Source organism: Sphaeramia orbicularis, chromosome 14 (genome assembly GCF_902148855.1).
Source record: "Sphaeramia orbicularis chromosome 14, fSphaOr1.1, whole genome shotgun sequence".
NCBI lineage: Eukaryota > Metazoa > Chordata > Actinopteri > Kurtiformes > Apogonidae > Sphaeramia > Sphaeramia orbicularis.
Window position 1 is genome coordinate 25,881,244 of NC_043970.1, and position 16,088 is coordinate 25,897,331.

Below are 16,088 nucleotides of genomic sequence, written 5' to 3' on the forward strand. Positions count from 1 at the left end.
TTGGACGCCTATGCGGAGTGAGTCCTCCTGTTTGTTTTATTATATTGATTAAATCTTCCTAAAAAAAATTAATTAAAAAAAGACGCAATAGACAATCTCCAGTTGGAAACTCCAGATGGAGCAACTATTTTTGCTTCACTTGGACAGTTTTGGGTCATCGTTAAAATTAATGAGAGCAACATCAAAAATGAGGCAATGGTTTATTAAGAAGACATTTTACAACATGTCTGCACTCAGATACACACAAGCAGGTCTTCTAAATGTTTAATGGGGGGCTTTTTTACATCAGCTTACATTGCCTCTGAGTGCTGTTGTAAGATTATTACTACATTAGCGAGATAAACTCTGTGAAAGCAAATTAAAGAGGCAATAAGGACAAGTGAGGCCAAAGGAGAGGGGGCTGAGGAGCAGTGGGCCTTGTTAGTGTCGGCTTCAATTTAGTTGAACAGTCAAAGGGTTCCCTCTGTTGGTCAGAGTCTGAACAAATGAAAGGACACGATGACTTCAGCTCAGAATGTAGTTTTACATCAGGACTATTTGACATGATGATAAATGATTATAAATCTGAAATGTGATCATTATTACTGTATAGACAGGCTTTTTATGGCCCACCATGATGTTTTGTTTTACATATAGTATTTTATTTTTTAATGTAGTAATTTATTTTAACCCATAAAGACCCAAACACCCACCAACAACCAAAATCATTCACTTAAATAAAATGTTTAATACCTGTTAATCAACTAATCCTATCAATACATGTAAAGAATTGGTGTAAAATGCAGTTTATCATCTTTTCATGGTCATCAGATATGACCCATTTGGACGTTCAGAGGCTCCGTAGTGAACGTTGAAACACCCTCATCTTCTACAACACTGATTCACCAGTAAAACCTGTGGAGTTTGTTAAATGACAGTGGTTGTAGACACTTATTTTGTATTCAATTAATGATATATTTTGCAGAAGAAAAAACCTTTTTCTTCAGGTTTCTCTGTTTTAAACTTTAATCTGAGCTTTAATGAACATTTACATAATCAGTACATTAGATATAGGAAAATACCTGATTTTTACTTGTAAATGGAAAATACAGAACATAATATTGAGTAAATGGTGATAAATCACTTAAAAAAGGTTAAAAATTGAGAAAAATCCATTTGGGAACTGCCTCAAAAGCAGCACTGGATTTTTATCAGTTAATGTAGTATTTTATTTTTTAATGTAGGACTTTCATTTCTCTGTAGCACTTTGAGATTCCATTGAATGAAAAGTAAAAAAAAAAAAAAAAAAGTATGTAATCATTAAATCAGGTCAAAGGTGATTACTGATGTCTATAAATAGGAATAAAAAGGAATGTCTGAAAACAAAATTATTCCAACTTTATGGGCAACAGTGTAAATGAATGAATACATCCATGTTGTTGCATAGATATGTTATGTATTCTTCCTCCAAACATGTCAATTCCTCATAATTCAACAAAATAAAAGACCACACCGCCATGTGATTACATCCTTTAGTTTTTTTTTTTTTTTTGTTTGTTTTTTATTTATTGGAATGCTTTACTTCAATAACATGACGAGCCACAGTGCAAATACTGTATCGCACCAAACACAGACTCCCACAGTCTGGACCCCCTTTCAAACATCATGTGGTATATACAACCGGGGTCCCGTCTAGACACTCATACGTCCAACTGACACGATCCAGTAGCAGACATCCTGTACACAACCGTCCCCATGAACACTTAAGGCACACACACATTTACACTATTTAACACAGCACACAAATGTGCAGAGCTTAAGACAGCAGTAACTTCAGGTAATTTGATGTTCGACAACAGACTCTCAGCCACATTTTAAACAAAACTGAGCCATGAAATAAACAGCCACAGTATAAGCTCACATAAAAATGGCGTTCTTTAACATGACCTGTGATAGCGCTTTAGCGTGTAGCGTGGTGCAGACAACAACTGTTATAGCTGTGGTCAGTAGCTTCACATTAACGCTACTAATTATTTCTAGAAATATTCAGCTGCTATACCAGTTAGAGAAGTCAGGCGGCATGGCTGGGTGAGAGTCGACTAAAAATACACAGGGAGTGAGAAAACAAAGGTAAAGAGGTGCTTTTGGGAGGAAATACTGTAATTATGTAATAAGGAGAGAGAGGGAGAGAGAGCCTGTGCTGGTCAGTGTGTTAAACGTTTGTATATATATATTAGTGTGAGATACAGACGTCTGTTCTACTGCCTTTAGCAGAAAGAGCGCAAGTTTCACTTTAATGTGTCAGCATGAGAAACACAAGGTGATGAGCAAATGCATAGTGAAAGCTGTAATGTTGTATAAATAATAAAAATGCATACAGTCTTTAAGACATTGGAACGTCATGGCCAATATATCTATGTCTAATTCAGTATCATAATATGAAAATTAGCTTGGAATGGTTAAAAAACAAAAATCTGTTTTTGGCAGAAGCTTTTGCACTCAGCAGTTGGGTCGGCAGTGTTTGGAAGACTTGTGCAGCTTATCTGACAGCGATTAAAATGCGTAACATCACTGATAAATGACTAAGCACATGATTTTGATTTATATTCATGTATTGACAGAAGCGTTGACTGATTTTCACCACCAAGCTGAGGCTTCAGCATGCGACGATCAACAGCAACATCAGGTCTGAGTTTAGTTCAGTAACTGTGTGTAAAGACACTGCAGAGGAGTAATAATTTACTGTGTTTGTGTGTGCACTGTGGATCAGTACTTCATCAGTAAATATGGAGGGATTTAAAAAAAAACAAACAAAAAAAACAATTAACAGCTTCAAAGACTAAATAATGACACATGTCCATGAGATTACACTGTATTAAAAAGTGAACATTTATTAGATCGGGTGCCCCATGTTTGGCTTTGTGTATAAAATATCACACATAAGGGCTGAGGCAGACTTTATCATAATTGTTTTTACATCATCTGTTTTGATGGATTGTAAGCTTAAATTAAAACTGTCCAACTGACAGTGTTATTTTTGCATACGGCCAACTGCAATACACAGTGTGTATGTGTGTATGTTAGCAGGAGCCACTCATTAGCAAATCGGTCAGACTCCTACAATCACTACGAACAGATGCACAGGAATATTCCACACACCACATTCTGAATTTGATACATGTAAACAGCCTATTGTTTGTTTGTTAATGAAGCGCCTTTTGGTTAAGACATGTGGGATATATTCTTTGGTCATGGTTACAGTACTTTAGGAATATGCATCTAAACTGGGATCATTACTACAGTTTGTGACACACAGTTCAACTCTGTGTGTTGTACACAAACCCACTAGATTACAGTCTGAAAGGCTCTGGATAGACATCCAAGGCCACAAGAAAAGCCCACATTTTTGTTGAGAAGGAGAACACATCTACTGTTAACCATTATGAGTGACATGGATATCAACAGGTTTTTAGATATGTACAAATATCCAAATATCACCCTTTGCCAAAAAGTAGTTGAAGGAATGAAAGTGGGAGGCTATGTTTGCACAGATGGGTAACTCGACAACCAGTGGAAAACTAGCAAAACAAAAATCCAAGGTTATTTGGAGTATACACAACTGTAGGCAAACAGGATTAGTGGAATTTTCATGAACTTGGTAAGAATATTATCTTTTTCAGAATAAGGACAAAAACTGAACATTTAGTGCATGTAAACAGACACTGTTGGATGCCTGACCTTCCTGCACAGGACGTATTCAAGGCTAAAGAAGTGGGGTTCTGAAAACATTAAATAAAAGTTTTCATACTCTTCATATCATACTGAATTAAGTTGTATCTCATGGCATAGGTGACAAATGGAAACACTTTATTCACAGGCCAAAATGAATTTGTGTGTATGTGTGTGTGTATGCCACTGCAGTTGGTCTATCCTTCAGAATAGTCTGATGTGTGTAAATCTGTTTGCAATAGAGCTAACTACTGTAGTCACAGTGTCTACCTGTAGTGAGGTCTCTCTCCCTCTTCAGCAGCTCTCCACACCCGCCCCTACACTCATGAATGTGATCCCACACCTCGCACAGGCCCACTCATATCAAGGTGCATCCCCCTCCTCCTATGAGTGAGCCCTTCCTCCTCCTCCATGTACCAGGGGCATGTCTCCCCCGTCTCCCACAGCAGTGGGTGAGACATGGCTCTGGATAAATGTGCTGCTTCTCAAACCAGCGACGCTCGTCTTTCCTCTGGCGTCTCCTCCAGTATCTGAAGCAGCAGGTCACTGAGGGGCTTCGCCACAGTGCGGTAACCTGTCGCCGTCAGGTGGAGGAAGTCAAACATGTGCTGTGGGCTGATAGTTCCGTCAGAGTGGACGAACTCCCCGCTCACGTCAAGGAACTGAGCCTGGCCCAGTCGTGGCAGCCACGAACGCAGGAGCCCATTAACAGCTGTGTTCTTCTCCCTCAGAGAGTTGGGACGCTCACCTCGAGGCAAAAGGCCCTAAAGATAAACACAATCATTTTACAGCTCAGTGTAGATCAGTGTTATGATTTAACCCCTGACATTCTGAGTTGGTTTGGATAAATGTTTAAACCAGGGTTTCAGCAGGTTTCAGAAAAATTACATTTAAGACCTTAATAAATAAAATCATGAACTATTTCATGTCCCATCACACCAGGGCTGGACTTTGGTGATGCCACTGATGTGAATACAAAGGAATCTTGGATGATGGCAGGAGTCTGACAGTGGCCCATGCAACTCTTTTGCCTTCATACCCAAAATTCCTAATTTGTGCATTTTCATGAACAAGGAGTTGCAGACTTACTTTCAACAGACCCTCAAGCCACTCAGTTTTTAAAACCAGCCAAAATTATTTTTTAAGACATTTAAGAGCATAAATTCTGATTCTTCGATTTTAGACAATGTGACCTGCAGAAACCTAGTTAATTTCAAACTCATTGCTAGAGAAAAATAAATCAGAAAATATGTAATTTGCCAAAATATCTGCTTAAAAAAACATAGAAATTATCATTAATATTTTACTTACCAATACAACTATCTTCGCCCTGGGCAGTCGTGAGGTGAGCAGTTGTGCAATGGCAAGAATTCCTCCAGCAACTTGTTCTGCGGTATGTTCATGATTGTTGGTTCCTACCCACAACACCACCACCTGAACAAAAACACACACAGACACTTTAACTTTCAGTGAATAAACTGCAAACACAAGTAGGCCTTGTTTACCCTGAATGTTTTGAACATTAGTGGAGACAGAAACATATCACCAGTCACACCTCACTTCATCATGCAGCTCCGAAGTCTCCAGTTCAGATTGTGTTACTGCCTGAGGATGAGATCTCAGAAGTGGTTCCACAATGTCTAATCTATTAGTATCGTATGCCTCCAAGTTTATCAATTCCTTTTATAGATGCAAACATGTTTGTCTGTACTGTCATGAGTCTCAGAGTCAAATTTGTTTCTACATTGTGTTAAGACAGTTGCATATTTGTAGTGTTACAGTGTACCATTACAGTTAAATCAAATGATTCAGTTAAAAGCTCAAAAACAAATTTAAATGCTTGCTATCACTTTAAAGAAGTCATATACAGATATGAACCAAGTGATCCCCCCCAAGTTTTTCAAGCATTCACACTCTTCCCCAATATATACTTCCAGTACTGATGAAATACTTGCCTGTTACATTCTTTTCAGAGAAACATGAGGAAACATTAGCATAAGGATAACAAACAATACATTGTCAAATGTGTCCCTGACCACCTCAGCAAGTGGTCCAACTGATCAGATGACATTGTGCATCGGTGGTTCTTAACACTTGTATTTAGCACAGTCAACACAAATATCTGTACAATTTAAAAAACACACAAATGGTCTTTCTCCGATTACAACGGTCTACAAGTAAATGCTTCCAGAATAAAAGTAGTGAAATTTTACCATGTGTGAGTCACTGACCAAGGAAAATCAAGTCAAAAATGCTGACTGGCTAAAGTTTCCATGATACAGTCTTGGGTCAAAATGTGAAATTCGAGAATTAACGAGAGAATGGGTTTTACTCAAAAGGAATATTTGTCTCAGACCTACCAGATCTACTTCAAAACACTGTCTGCACATTACAATATATTCACTTCACAGGTTCAATCTAGTGGAAGATTTATAAATCTATTGTATAAATGTACATAAACCAATATATATGTGTAATAACACTTTACAAACAGCACTTTTGTCATTTGTTTTCCAATTAATCATATTCAAATACGTAATATTTAGCACATTTTATCTCAGAGGCAGATCATTTCTAAAAAAAAAAAAAAAAAAAATGTAGACCAGTGTTAATTAACAGTCTCAGTTTTACCTTGGGACGGATGTTCTCCAGCTCTCCATTCTGCAGCCTCCAAAGGACATTACAGGTGGTGTCCCCTCCGATACCAAAGTTCAGTGCATGAAGAGGAGAGAATAACTCCCTCCAGATCTGCAGACAACAATCTGCACTTAATATCAACATTTATGACTTCAGGAACTCCTAGTACTCCTGCAACAAGTTGGTGATGCTGAGAGTACAACACGTTAATCAAAACACATTAGTATACATAATCAGTAAAAAAACAAACAAACAAAAAAAACCAACTACTAATCAGTAAAATAATATGTAGAAATAGTTCAATGACTGAATGCACATTATTTGTATTATTTTAAAAACATTCTGAATGAGTGACATATACTGTTTTGTTATTTTAATCTTCATATTATATTATAATCAATCAATAAATAAATAAATAATCTAAAATCTGAAGAGTTGGAGACAGACAAAAGGTTTTCCTTCACCTCATATTGCTGCATTAGCTGTACCATAGAATCACCCACGAAGAGCACATCTGGCTCAGCGTCTTTACACTCCTGTACAAATCGCGTGTGCTGAAAAACAAAAACAATCGTCACAACTTATAAGAACGTCTGGTGCGCCATCTGATCAAGAGTTCAGAGTAAAGCAGTCGGATTCAGTCAATTGGCTTTGCAGGATTAACCTGGCAGTGACCTAAGAAAAGGTGCCCCTAAGCAGGAGCTGGTGATCACACAGAAATAATAGTATTTTTCAAACATTTACTTTTGGATTAATAAAGGTTTTATCCATTTTTCTATTAGAGGTAAATAATTAAATAAATAAATAAATGAAGTTGTCAGTTATTTTAATAATATGGCAATGAATATTTCATGTGATGGTCAGTTGCTTAAATGATTATCAGTCTAAAATACAAAATTTACTGTTTTGTGTGACTAAGAAAACAAAATTGTTGTTGGTAAGTGTTTCTTTCTCTTCTGATTGACTATTTCAGGTTTACCTATGGACCATTGTTTTGTTGACTAAGTAAATAATATGTATGAGGATCTACAGAATGTTTTACCTCCTTATCAGCAATGAGCTCAATAGAGAGAGGTGACTTAAAGCTGGCTTAGTCTTATTTAAATTTGTCCAAATTGAATTGTAGATAATACTACCTGAGAGCTAATCCTACAACCCTATTATAAGAGATATCATGGATCACCTCCAGATGACGAAATGTGTGAGGTCTGCATGTATAACGAGCAATAAATCACTAGTTAAGAGTCAGTGTAAAAAGAAAGACCGCCAACCTGTGATATCCATCGTCCATCTCCCTGCACATCCTCCACTGGCTGAGCCACTGCAGCTGGGTTCAACTCATCACCACTCATCCTGCAGGAGACAGCCATTATTCACACACAAATAAAGCACCACAAACACATAGCAGGTTAAAGGAGGAAGAGGTCAATGCCTGAAAATAGAGGAGGAAAGCATCAGCACCGGCTAGCAGCAACCATCACTGTCATGCAACGGCGGCAGCTTGATGTTTCTGGGGCAGACAGACTGGCCTGATAAACCTGATGTAGGCTGCTTTCACTTTCAGGGTGCAGCTTATGGATCACAAAGCAGATCGCATTAAACGTTTAGCTTACTGTTTATCAGACGTTAGCTGTTAGTTAGTTAGCTAGCTAGCTAGCTAACCAGTGAAGACTGCCATGGCTGCATCTTTGACACTAAACATTTGACACGCCCGCCCTTCTATAAATCCTGTATTAAACATTTCCAGTCGTTACATTGTCTGTTTTTGTCGTAAAACACTACCTGTCAGGGTGTCGGTCGTCACTTCTCCTCTTTTCGGCTTTAGAGGAACTCTTTAGCCCAAACTACACTTCACCGGTGTCGGGTAGTGAGTCGATGCGGGTGATGCTGCTCGCTAGCTCCTATTAGCTTCCGTTAGCTTCCGTTAGCTCCGGCTCCAGCTTGACCAGACAACAAAAGGTGTGTCGGAAGGTAAGGCTGCAGAGACAGTTTTATGGAGAGAAGGCCGATGTGTTCCCATCGGCCGTACCGCTGCTGGAGACTGAGAGGCAAAGCACAGCATACAGTATACCCCGAGTACAGTCTGTCAGGCAACGACACTGTCAGAGTTCAATGGTACTACTGAAGGTTGTTTTCTCTATAGGAATACTACGAGTATTACAAAATTTGTTGTATTATCAAACCACAAAAAAGGAATAAAATAAAATAAAATAAAATATATTTCAATTCAATGTCATCCTGTTTTCCAGATGGTGCCTCTTATGTATGGAAGTAAATCTGTGTCATCAGATTTTGAATTATAAAAGACACTGAATTTGTAGCACTGATTCTTTTTTTGCACTGAAATTAAGTATCTGGATTTTTTTTTTTTTTTGCACTGAAATTAACTATCTGAACTTTGTTTTTGCACTGAAATTAAGTATCAAAATTTTTTTGCATTGAAATTAAGTATCTGAACCTTTTTTTTTTGCACTGAAATTAAGTATCAAAATTTTTTTGCATTGAAATTAAGTATCTGAACTTTTTTTGCACTGAAATTAAGTATCAGAATTTTTTTTTTTGCACTGAAATTAAGTATCGGAACTTTTTTTGCACTGAAATTAAGTATCTGGATTTTTTTTTGCACTGAAATTAAGCATCTGAACTTTTTTTTTTTGCACTGAAATTAAGTATCTGAACTTTTTTTGCACTGAAATTAAGTAACTGTATTTTTTTTGCACTGAAATTAAGTATCTGAATTTTTTTTTTTTTGCACTGAAATTAAGTATTTGATTTTTTTTTTGCTTTGAAATTGTGTATCTGAACTTTTGTTGCACTGAAATTAAGTATCTGAACTTTTTTGCTTTTGAATGTTTTGCTTTTGATTTTTTTTGCATCTGAATTTTTTGCTTCTCATTTTTTTGTATCTGAATTTTTAAAATTCTAAATTTGTGAACATAGTTGACTTCATAGACAAAACATTTAGATACTTAATTTCAGTGCAAAAAGAAAAAATCTGATACTTAATTTCAGTGCAAAAAAAAAAAAAAAAATCAGATACTAATTTCAGTGCAAAAATATTCAGTGCTAGAAATTCAGTAGCTTTCATAACTCAAAATCTGATGAGACAGATTTACTTCCATACTTAAACTATTACCCTTACAGTTGTTAATAGCAAAGGGCATTTTTAATAGACAAGCTCCAAATATTGAATGAGTTTCTTGGCCTTTCTCTACCAAAGACTCAAAGATTTTTTTTTATTGTCAGTTCACTAGCTGCACGGGACTTACAGAAAATTGAGATATTTGTTTCTCTCTCACCTTGCAAGGTAAATGACATGCAATTAAAAACAGATGTAGAAATAGAATAAGAATATACAGAAGTGGTATAAAAAATAAACTATAGTAAAATATAAAAGATATAAATCAAACCTATTTACAATAACACAGAGTTTCTTGACAATTAAAGTTCATAAAGCTATGGTTAAACCTAATTTGTACAAGTAACAGAAACATAGTTTATACTTCTTCCTACTCCTTTTCAACCATGCAAATTCAGACAGGTACTTGAAGAGAGATTATGTTCATTTAGATGTTATTTTGCTTTTAAACCAACGGAGTGGAAGTGCTGCTAGGTTTTCTTGGTGATTATCCACAGGTGCTCTTTGGAAACTTGTGGTGTGTCTTACTATTTGGAGTCAAAAAAATCCAAGTAAACATGCAAGATTAAAAAAGTATTCTAAGGCACATTGTAGGATTTGTGTAAAAATAAAAATCTTGTTATTTTTGTCTTATTTTGCTTAGTTTTGTGTCTTTGCATGTCCAAAATAAATAAAATAAAAATAAATAGGACAACTCAAAATTAGAACCACAATACTTTATTATATGTCATGACAGAAAATCATCTTCAACATTTCTCATTCCTGAGACAGTAAAACAAATAAAAACACTCAACAGGCATACACAGATGAATTTCATCTTAAAAACAGTAAATGATTGATTTATGAATAGAAATATACAGAAGAGTAGCGTTTTTAATATATCACACTTATTTTCCCCTGGGCTAGTACCCTCCAAAATACTTTAATTTAGTATAATTACTAGCCTATGTCTTAGTCATTATTATGTATTAATCTCCTGGTTAAGTAGAATTACATTATAATCACATTTTTTAAAAACTCCTGAAATATTAAATACGACAGCATATTCACATTAGAAATCTTCACTTTTTATCAGCAGATGTTGTTTTTCCCAAACATCCTAAGTTTCGTTTTCCCTGAACTCTCTTTGGTGATTCCTGACAGCTCATACGCAGGGCACAAATGTCCCTTCCACTACTGCTCCCGCAATGATTCATGGGTGTGTCGTTGTTTTTGACAATGCCGTTAAACTTCCAAACACTTCCAAAATATTTCCCTCATTTTTACAACTACGAGTTTAGTCTCTACTATTTGATAGTATTCTAGCTGAAGTCATACGCCGACTATTGAGGATAAACGTGTTCCCGGGCATCGGTAACGGTTCAATCTGAAGTGAGCACAGCCGACATCTTTGCTCCATTGACATTAGATCCGTATGAGTCGCTCTCCCGCTTCTCCCATCTCTAATCTGTGATGATCGCAATGCATCATGGGTCACTGAGATCAAGCGCTGCATTCCAGTCCTCTCGGAAAAAAGGGAAATATGAGCTTCCTATTACAAGAAATAATGGAATAAAATTAAAATGTAACCAGAAAATAAATCATGACTCTTGAAGACGGTATATGATCACTGAGCCTAATAATGATAATAATAATAATAATAATAATAATAATAATAATAATAATAATAATAATAATAATAACAACGGATTGTTCCTCTTTGTGATCCATTGCATTCATAATGAGGCCATTTTGCTGACATGTAAAAGCAGATTTTTTTTTTTTTTTTTTTGTCTGACTTCGTTTATCTTGTCAATGAAATAAACTAAAACTAAACTAAAAAAGCAGTGGCTTTCAGGGACAAACAGTGAGTTTTCTATTGATTCTAGCCTGAATATTTAGGGTCATGTGCATTTGTCCCTGATCAAGAAAAGCATGAAACCATTAGAGGACTTGAATGAGGATGTAAAACCAATGAATCTTCTGAGTTAATTATCCCCTTTAATAGGTTTGGTAATTTTATTAAGCCTCAGTATTCTTACACAATCATAAAACACAGATACAATATGTTCTGAATGTGCAAATCCTACTCACCACATATTAACATTTACAGTCCAGGGCTTTATAAATTAATTAAAATCAATGAATGTATAATTGACATGAACACATGCACACTTATTGAAGTTATACCCCAAACAAAAGACACACAAGTGAACAAAAGTGTAGATTAGGCCTATACGTGTTTGTAGGATAGTAAACAAGGAAAGTCATCTGCAGGAGAGTAAATACTGTATATAGTTCTGGTTCAGTTTTTGGTGAATTTAGTGTTTTCCTTTATACATTTCCACCATGAAATGAACACGAAAGTCACAAATTAGTGCAGAAAAATTGACTAGAATGAAGGAAAAAAATTCTGACGCTGAAAATTTCCTGCAGAAGGAGCACCAGACCTCAACTTAATGTATCCACCCAAAAGAGTAAATAAAACCTACTGCCATGTGTGTTGAGAGTAATTGCCTATTTCCCAGTAGTAGGTTATCCTCTTTGAACAAGTGCAGACAGGAACTGAAAATCCTGTGGTGTAATTGGCTCCAAGAACAAGTTTTTTTCCACTGATAGTCCTTGCAATCTGCAGGAAATATTTTATAATCCTCAGCAGAAAGTTTAATGTCACTTATCAAAATATCCTGCTATCTTGGGAGGATTATCAGGGCCTGGTGAGTTTGAATAATCTGCATCATATATATATATATATATGGTCAGTTAACTTGAAGGACATGAGATTTTGGTCATTTTATCTGTATCTAAAGACTACTTTGAGCGTCCTGAAAAGATGGTTGGAACACAGAGATCAATTACCAAAGCTTCAACCAAATTTCCTGACATTGAGATCTGAAATTTTGGCAATTTGACTCATCTCGGCTGGCAAATCATGCTGAAAAATAGAAAGAATCTCGACAAACAGCACAGAACAGGAAAACTTCACTTACTCCTCTGATTATCAGAACACTGTTGATCAAATTTATGACTGTAATTTTGTCTGGACATGCTTGTAATAATAATAATAATAATAATAATAATAATAATAACAACAACAACAACAACAACAATAATAATAATAATAATAATAATAATAATACACGAATGGATTAGATTTATATAGCGCTTTTCTATAAACACGTACTCAAAGCACATACAGTGGATCCATTATTCATTCACTCACACATTCACACTCTGGTGGTGATAAACTACATATGTATCCACAGCTGCCCTGGGGCAGACTGACAGAAGCGTGGCTGCCATTTTACGCCTATGGCCCCTGCGACCACCACTGAACATTCATACACCAGTGTATGAGTAGCAGCACTGGAGGCAAGGAGGGTGAAGTGTCTTGCCCAAGGACACAACAGTGCATGACTAGGACAGAGCGGGATTCGAACCACTACCTCTGGTTATTGGACAACCACTCTACATCCTGAGCCATGGCCGTCCATGTGTGGTTTCTATTTACATATGGTTTATAGAGCTGTGATTTCATTTGCATAATAGGAGCTCAAAGTGATATGCTGATAAAAACAGAAGGGAGGGCTCTCAGTAAACTTTTTATGAGCTGGTGTTAAAAGACGAGAAAGCAAATACCACATTACATTGTGTATAATCATATGTGTCTTTCTTCAACACAGACATACAACACAGCACAACATGACAGTACAATATAAAAGGGGAGCCTTGGATCTTTAGTCACTTTCAGGCCCTGTGAACAAACAGAGGCTGTCACTATCCTTCAAATGCCAAGAAAACAACTGAGAGTCAATAGACTGTCCATGTATACTGAAATACAAAACACACCAAGGACTGATGCTCATATCTAGGAAAGTAAAAAAAAAGAAATAGGACGGCAACACAAAAATGTTTATTCTACTCAATGCTTTATCAAGTTTATACCCTGTGCACAACCGCACTACGACTGATTCTCTGTGACATTTCTTCAAACATTTCATAAAAAGGTAGCTTGTAACTCGGTATAAAGTATAAAGAGATGTCCTTTTACTGTTTGTCCATGTATGTTGGTACAGGTAAACAATGAATTTTTTTTTTCTTGCATCTGCAAACAGTAAAAGTATTTGATAATCATGCAATAAAGGTTTTATCTTTTTAAGAATGACTTGAAATGCTCCAATTGATGAATGCGTCACATATTACGGATGTTTGTATGCACTAAAGTACATAATACAATGCATGACTATTATTCATCATTCCTCCAAAAAAATATTTATATATAGTAGGTTATTATTATAAAACTTAGAATAAAATATTAGAGATCAGTATAGTATATTTCAATCAAAGTATGGTGGCTGTGCAGCTTTAGGAGATACCTTTCTCCTGCATGAATGGACCAACACCAGCAGATGCCATGGCACCACAAATCATCACACCACACTGATGCAGTAATTCATGCAAAAGGAGGCCCAACCAAGTACTGAGCTCATACAAATGAACATATTTTTCAGAAGCCTGACATTTCTGTTAAAAATATCCTTTTTTTTATTGATTTTATGCAATATTCTAATTTTCTGAGACACTGAATTTTGGGTTTTCATTATCTGTAAGCCATAATTATCAAAGTTTCAAGAGATAAGGCTTGAAATATTCCACTCTATGTCTAATGAGTCTATATAATATATGGGTTTCACTTTCTGAAATGAGTGACAAAATATTGAGCTTTTTCATGACATTCAATTTTTTGTAGATGTACCTGTACATCTGGACAGTCCCTCCAGGAATTTGTGATGTTGCGATTGCGACTATTAATGCAAATTCAATCAATTACCGCAAATTCTGTGCGGTGCTGCAATTTCGTCCAATCACTGCGAATTTTCCGCAAATTTGACTAATCACCTTAGCCCCCTTTCGCCCACCCCTGTCTACGTGACATGTACGTTATCACGTTCACTTCCTTGTTGACAGTTGAGAAGATGAAGACGTGCGATTCAAAACACTCATATTTACCGACAAATATCACTGCCAAAGTTCGTGCACGTCAGTTTCCAGATGTGTTCCACAAAAGCGGAGGTATACTGCTCTGCACTGCCTGCAATATTGTGGTGGAACACGAACGAAAGTGGCCGCTCCACAGACACTTTTCAACTGCAAAACATGCAGGAGAACGGCTGAAACTGGAAGAGGAAAGATGAGACAAGTCCCAATGACAGAGGCTGTTGGATCCAGAACAACAGCAGGAGCTGAAAGGGTCAAGGTTAGCGCAGATATACTCTATAAGGCAATAGAAGAGAAGAAGAAAGAACCTGTGGAGGCATGCTTTCCTTTTGTGTATTGTGTGTGTGTGTGTGTGAGGGAGTGCGAGCGCAAGTCTGTGTCTGGAGTTAAAAAATGAGCTCACAAACGAAAATAGTCATTAAACTTGGTGTTAATATTAATGTTTACTCTTATGTGTTAGATAGAAAGTAACCCAAGTTTGGCTGACCTGTGTGCCTGTGTGTGTGTATGTGTGTGTGTGTGTGTGTGTGCATGTAACCCATCTAACCCTAACCCTAAATATACTACTATATCATTAAGGAAGCCAAAGTCATGTGTTGTGTCGTATAAATGTGAGATGGGGGTGGGATTTAATAAGTTTTCTTCTTCCCACTCCTTTTTGAGCAGAACATATTGAATTTATTTTGTTATTACTAGTGTACATGGCAATTGTTATTTTGTCTTGATCATCTTTATTAGTGTATTTGCTCTGATATTAGTTCCTTGTACACAAAAAATGTTAAAATTTTTCTTCTACTAAAAACAAATAAATGAATGAATGAAAAAAAGCCTGTTTTGTTTAAAATCATTGCTTCCTGGTGCTCTTTAAGGCTAAAAACTCAAAAAAGACTGTTCTAGGTAATGTGCAAATGCCCATGTTCCTGTGACTTTAATAAAAGAACCCTCAAATCATTGTAACTTTCACCGCAATTTTTTGGAAAAGCTGCCACAAAATCAGGCATTTTAGGCTGCAATAACAAAAAAAAAAAATCCCGCGAAATCCTGGAGGGACTGATTAATAACGTACTGCATGTATTTGGATGAAAGTTATGTTGTTCTACATTGCATTTGAACATATAAGTTATTTATTACAGAAAAAAGTTTGCTGTAACTGTGTAACAGCACAACAGGAAAGAGAAAAACTAAGGATCAGGCTCTCAGGTTGTGTGACCCTATGCTCTTATTGGCTGGAATTCTGTGATTCTGCGCTTTCATTGGCTGGCTTTCTGTGATGCTCTGCTCTGATTGGTTGACGTTCTGTGACGCTTCGCTATGATTGGCTGACGTTCTGTGATGCTGCACTCTCATTGGCTGACGTTCCGTGACGCTGGGTTCTCATTGGCTGGCGTTCCGTGACGCTGTGCTCTCATTGGCTGACGTTCTGTGACACTGCGCCCTCATTGGCTGACATTCTGTGACAGTCCGCTCTGATTGGCTGATGTTCTGTGACGCTGCGCTCTGATTGGTTGATGTTCTGTGACACTCCGCTCTCATTGGCTGGCGTTCTGTGACGCTGTGTTCTCATTGGTTTACGTTCTATGACGCTGCACTCTCATTGGCTGGCATTCTGTGACGCTCCGCTCTGATT

The 16,088-nt window shown here is 36.7% G+C and overlaps 1 protein-coding gene across 1 annotated transcript; it reads right to left on the bottom strand.

Moving 5' to 3' along the window:
- Positions 1-1,507: 1,507 nt before the first annotated feature.
- On the bottom strand, positions 1,508-8,404 carry pafah1b2 (platelet-activating factor acetylhydrolase 1b, catalytic subunit 2). Its single transcript, XM_030154304.1, has 6 exons — positions 8,128-8,404; positions 7,617-7,698; positions 6,810-6,899; positions 6,340-6,456; positions 5,020-5,142; positions 1,508-4,472 (listed from the first exon to the last, which is right to left on the bottom strand). The coding sequence occupies exons 2-6, from the start codon at positions 7,695-7,697 to the stop codon at positions 4,194-4,196; spliced, it is 690 nt and encodes a 229-aa protein (XP_030010164.1). The 5' UTR covers position 7,698; positions 8,128-8,404; the 3' UTR covers positions 1,508-4,193.
- Positions 8,405-16,088: the final 7,684 nt, after the last annotated feature.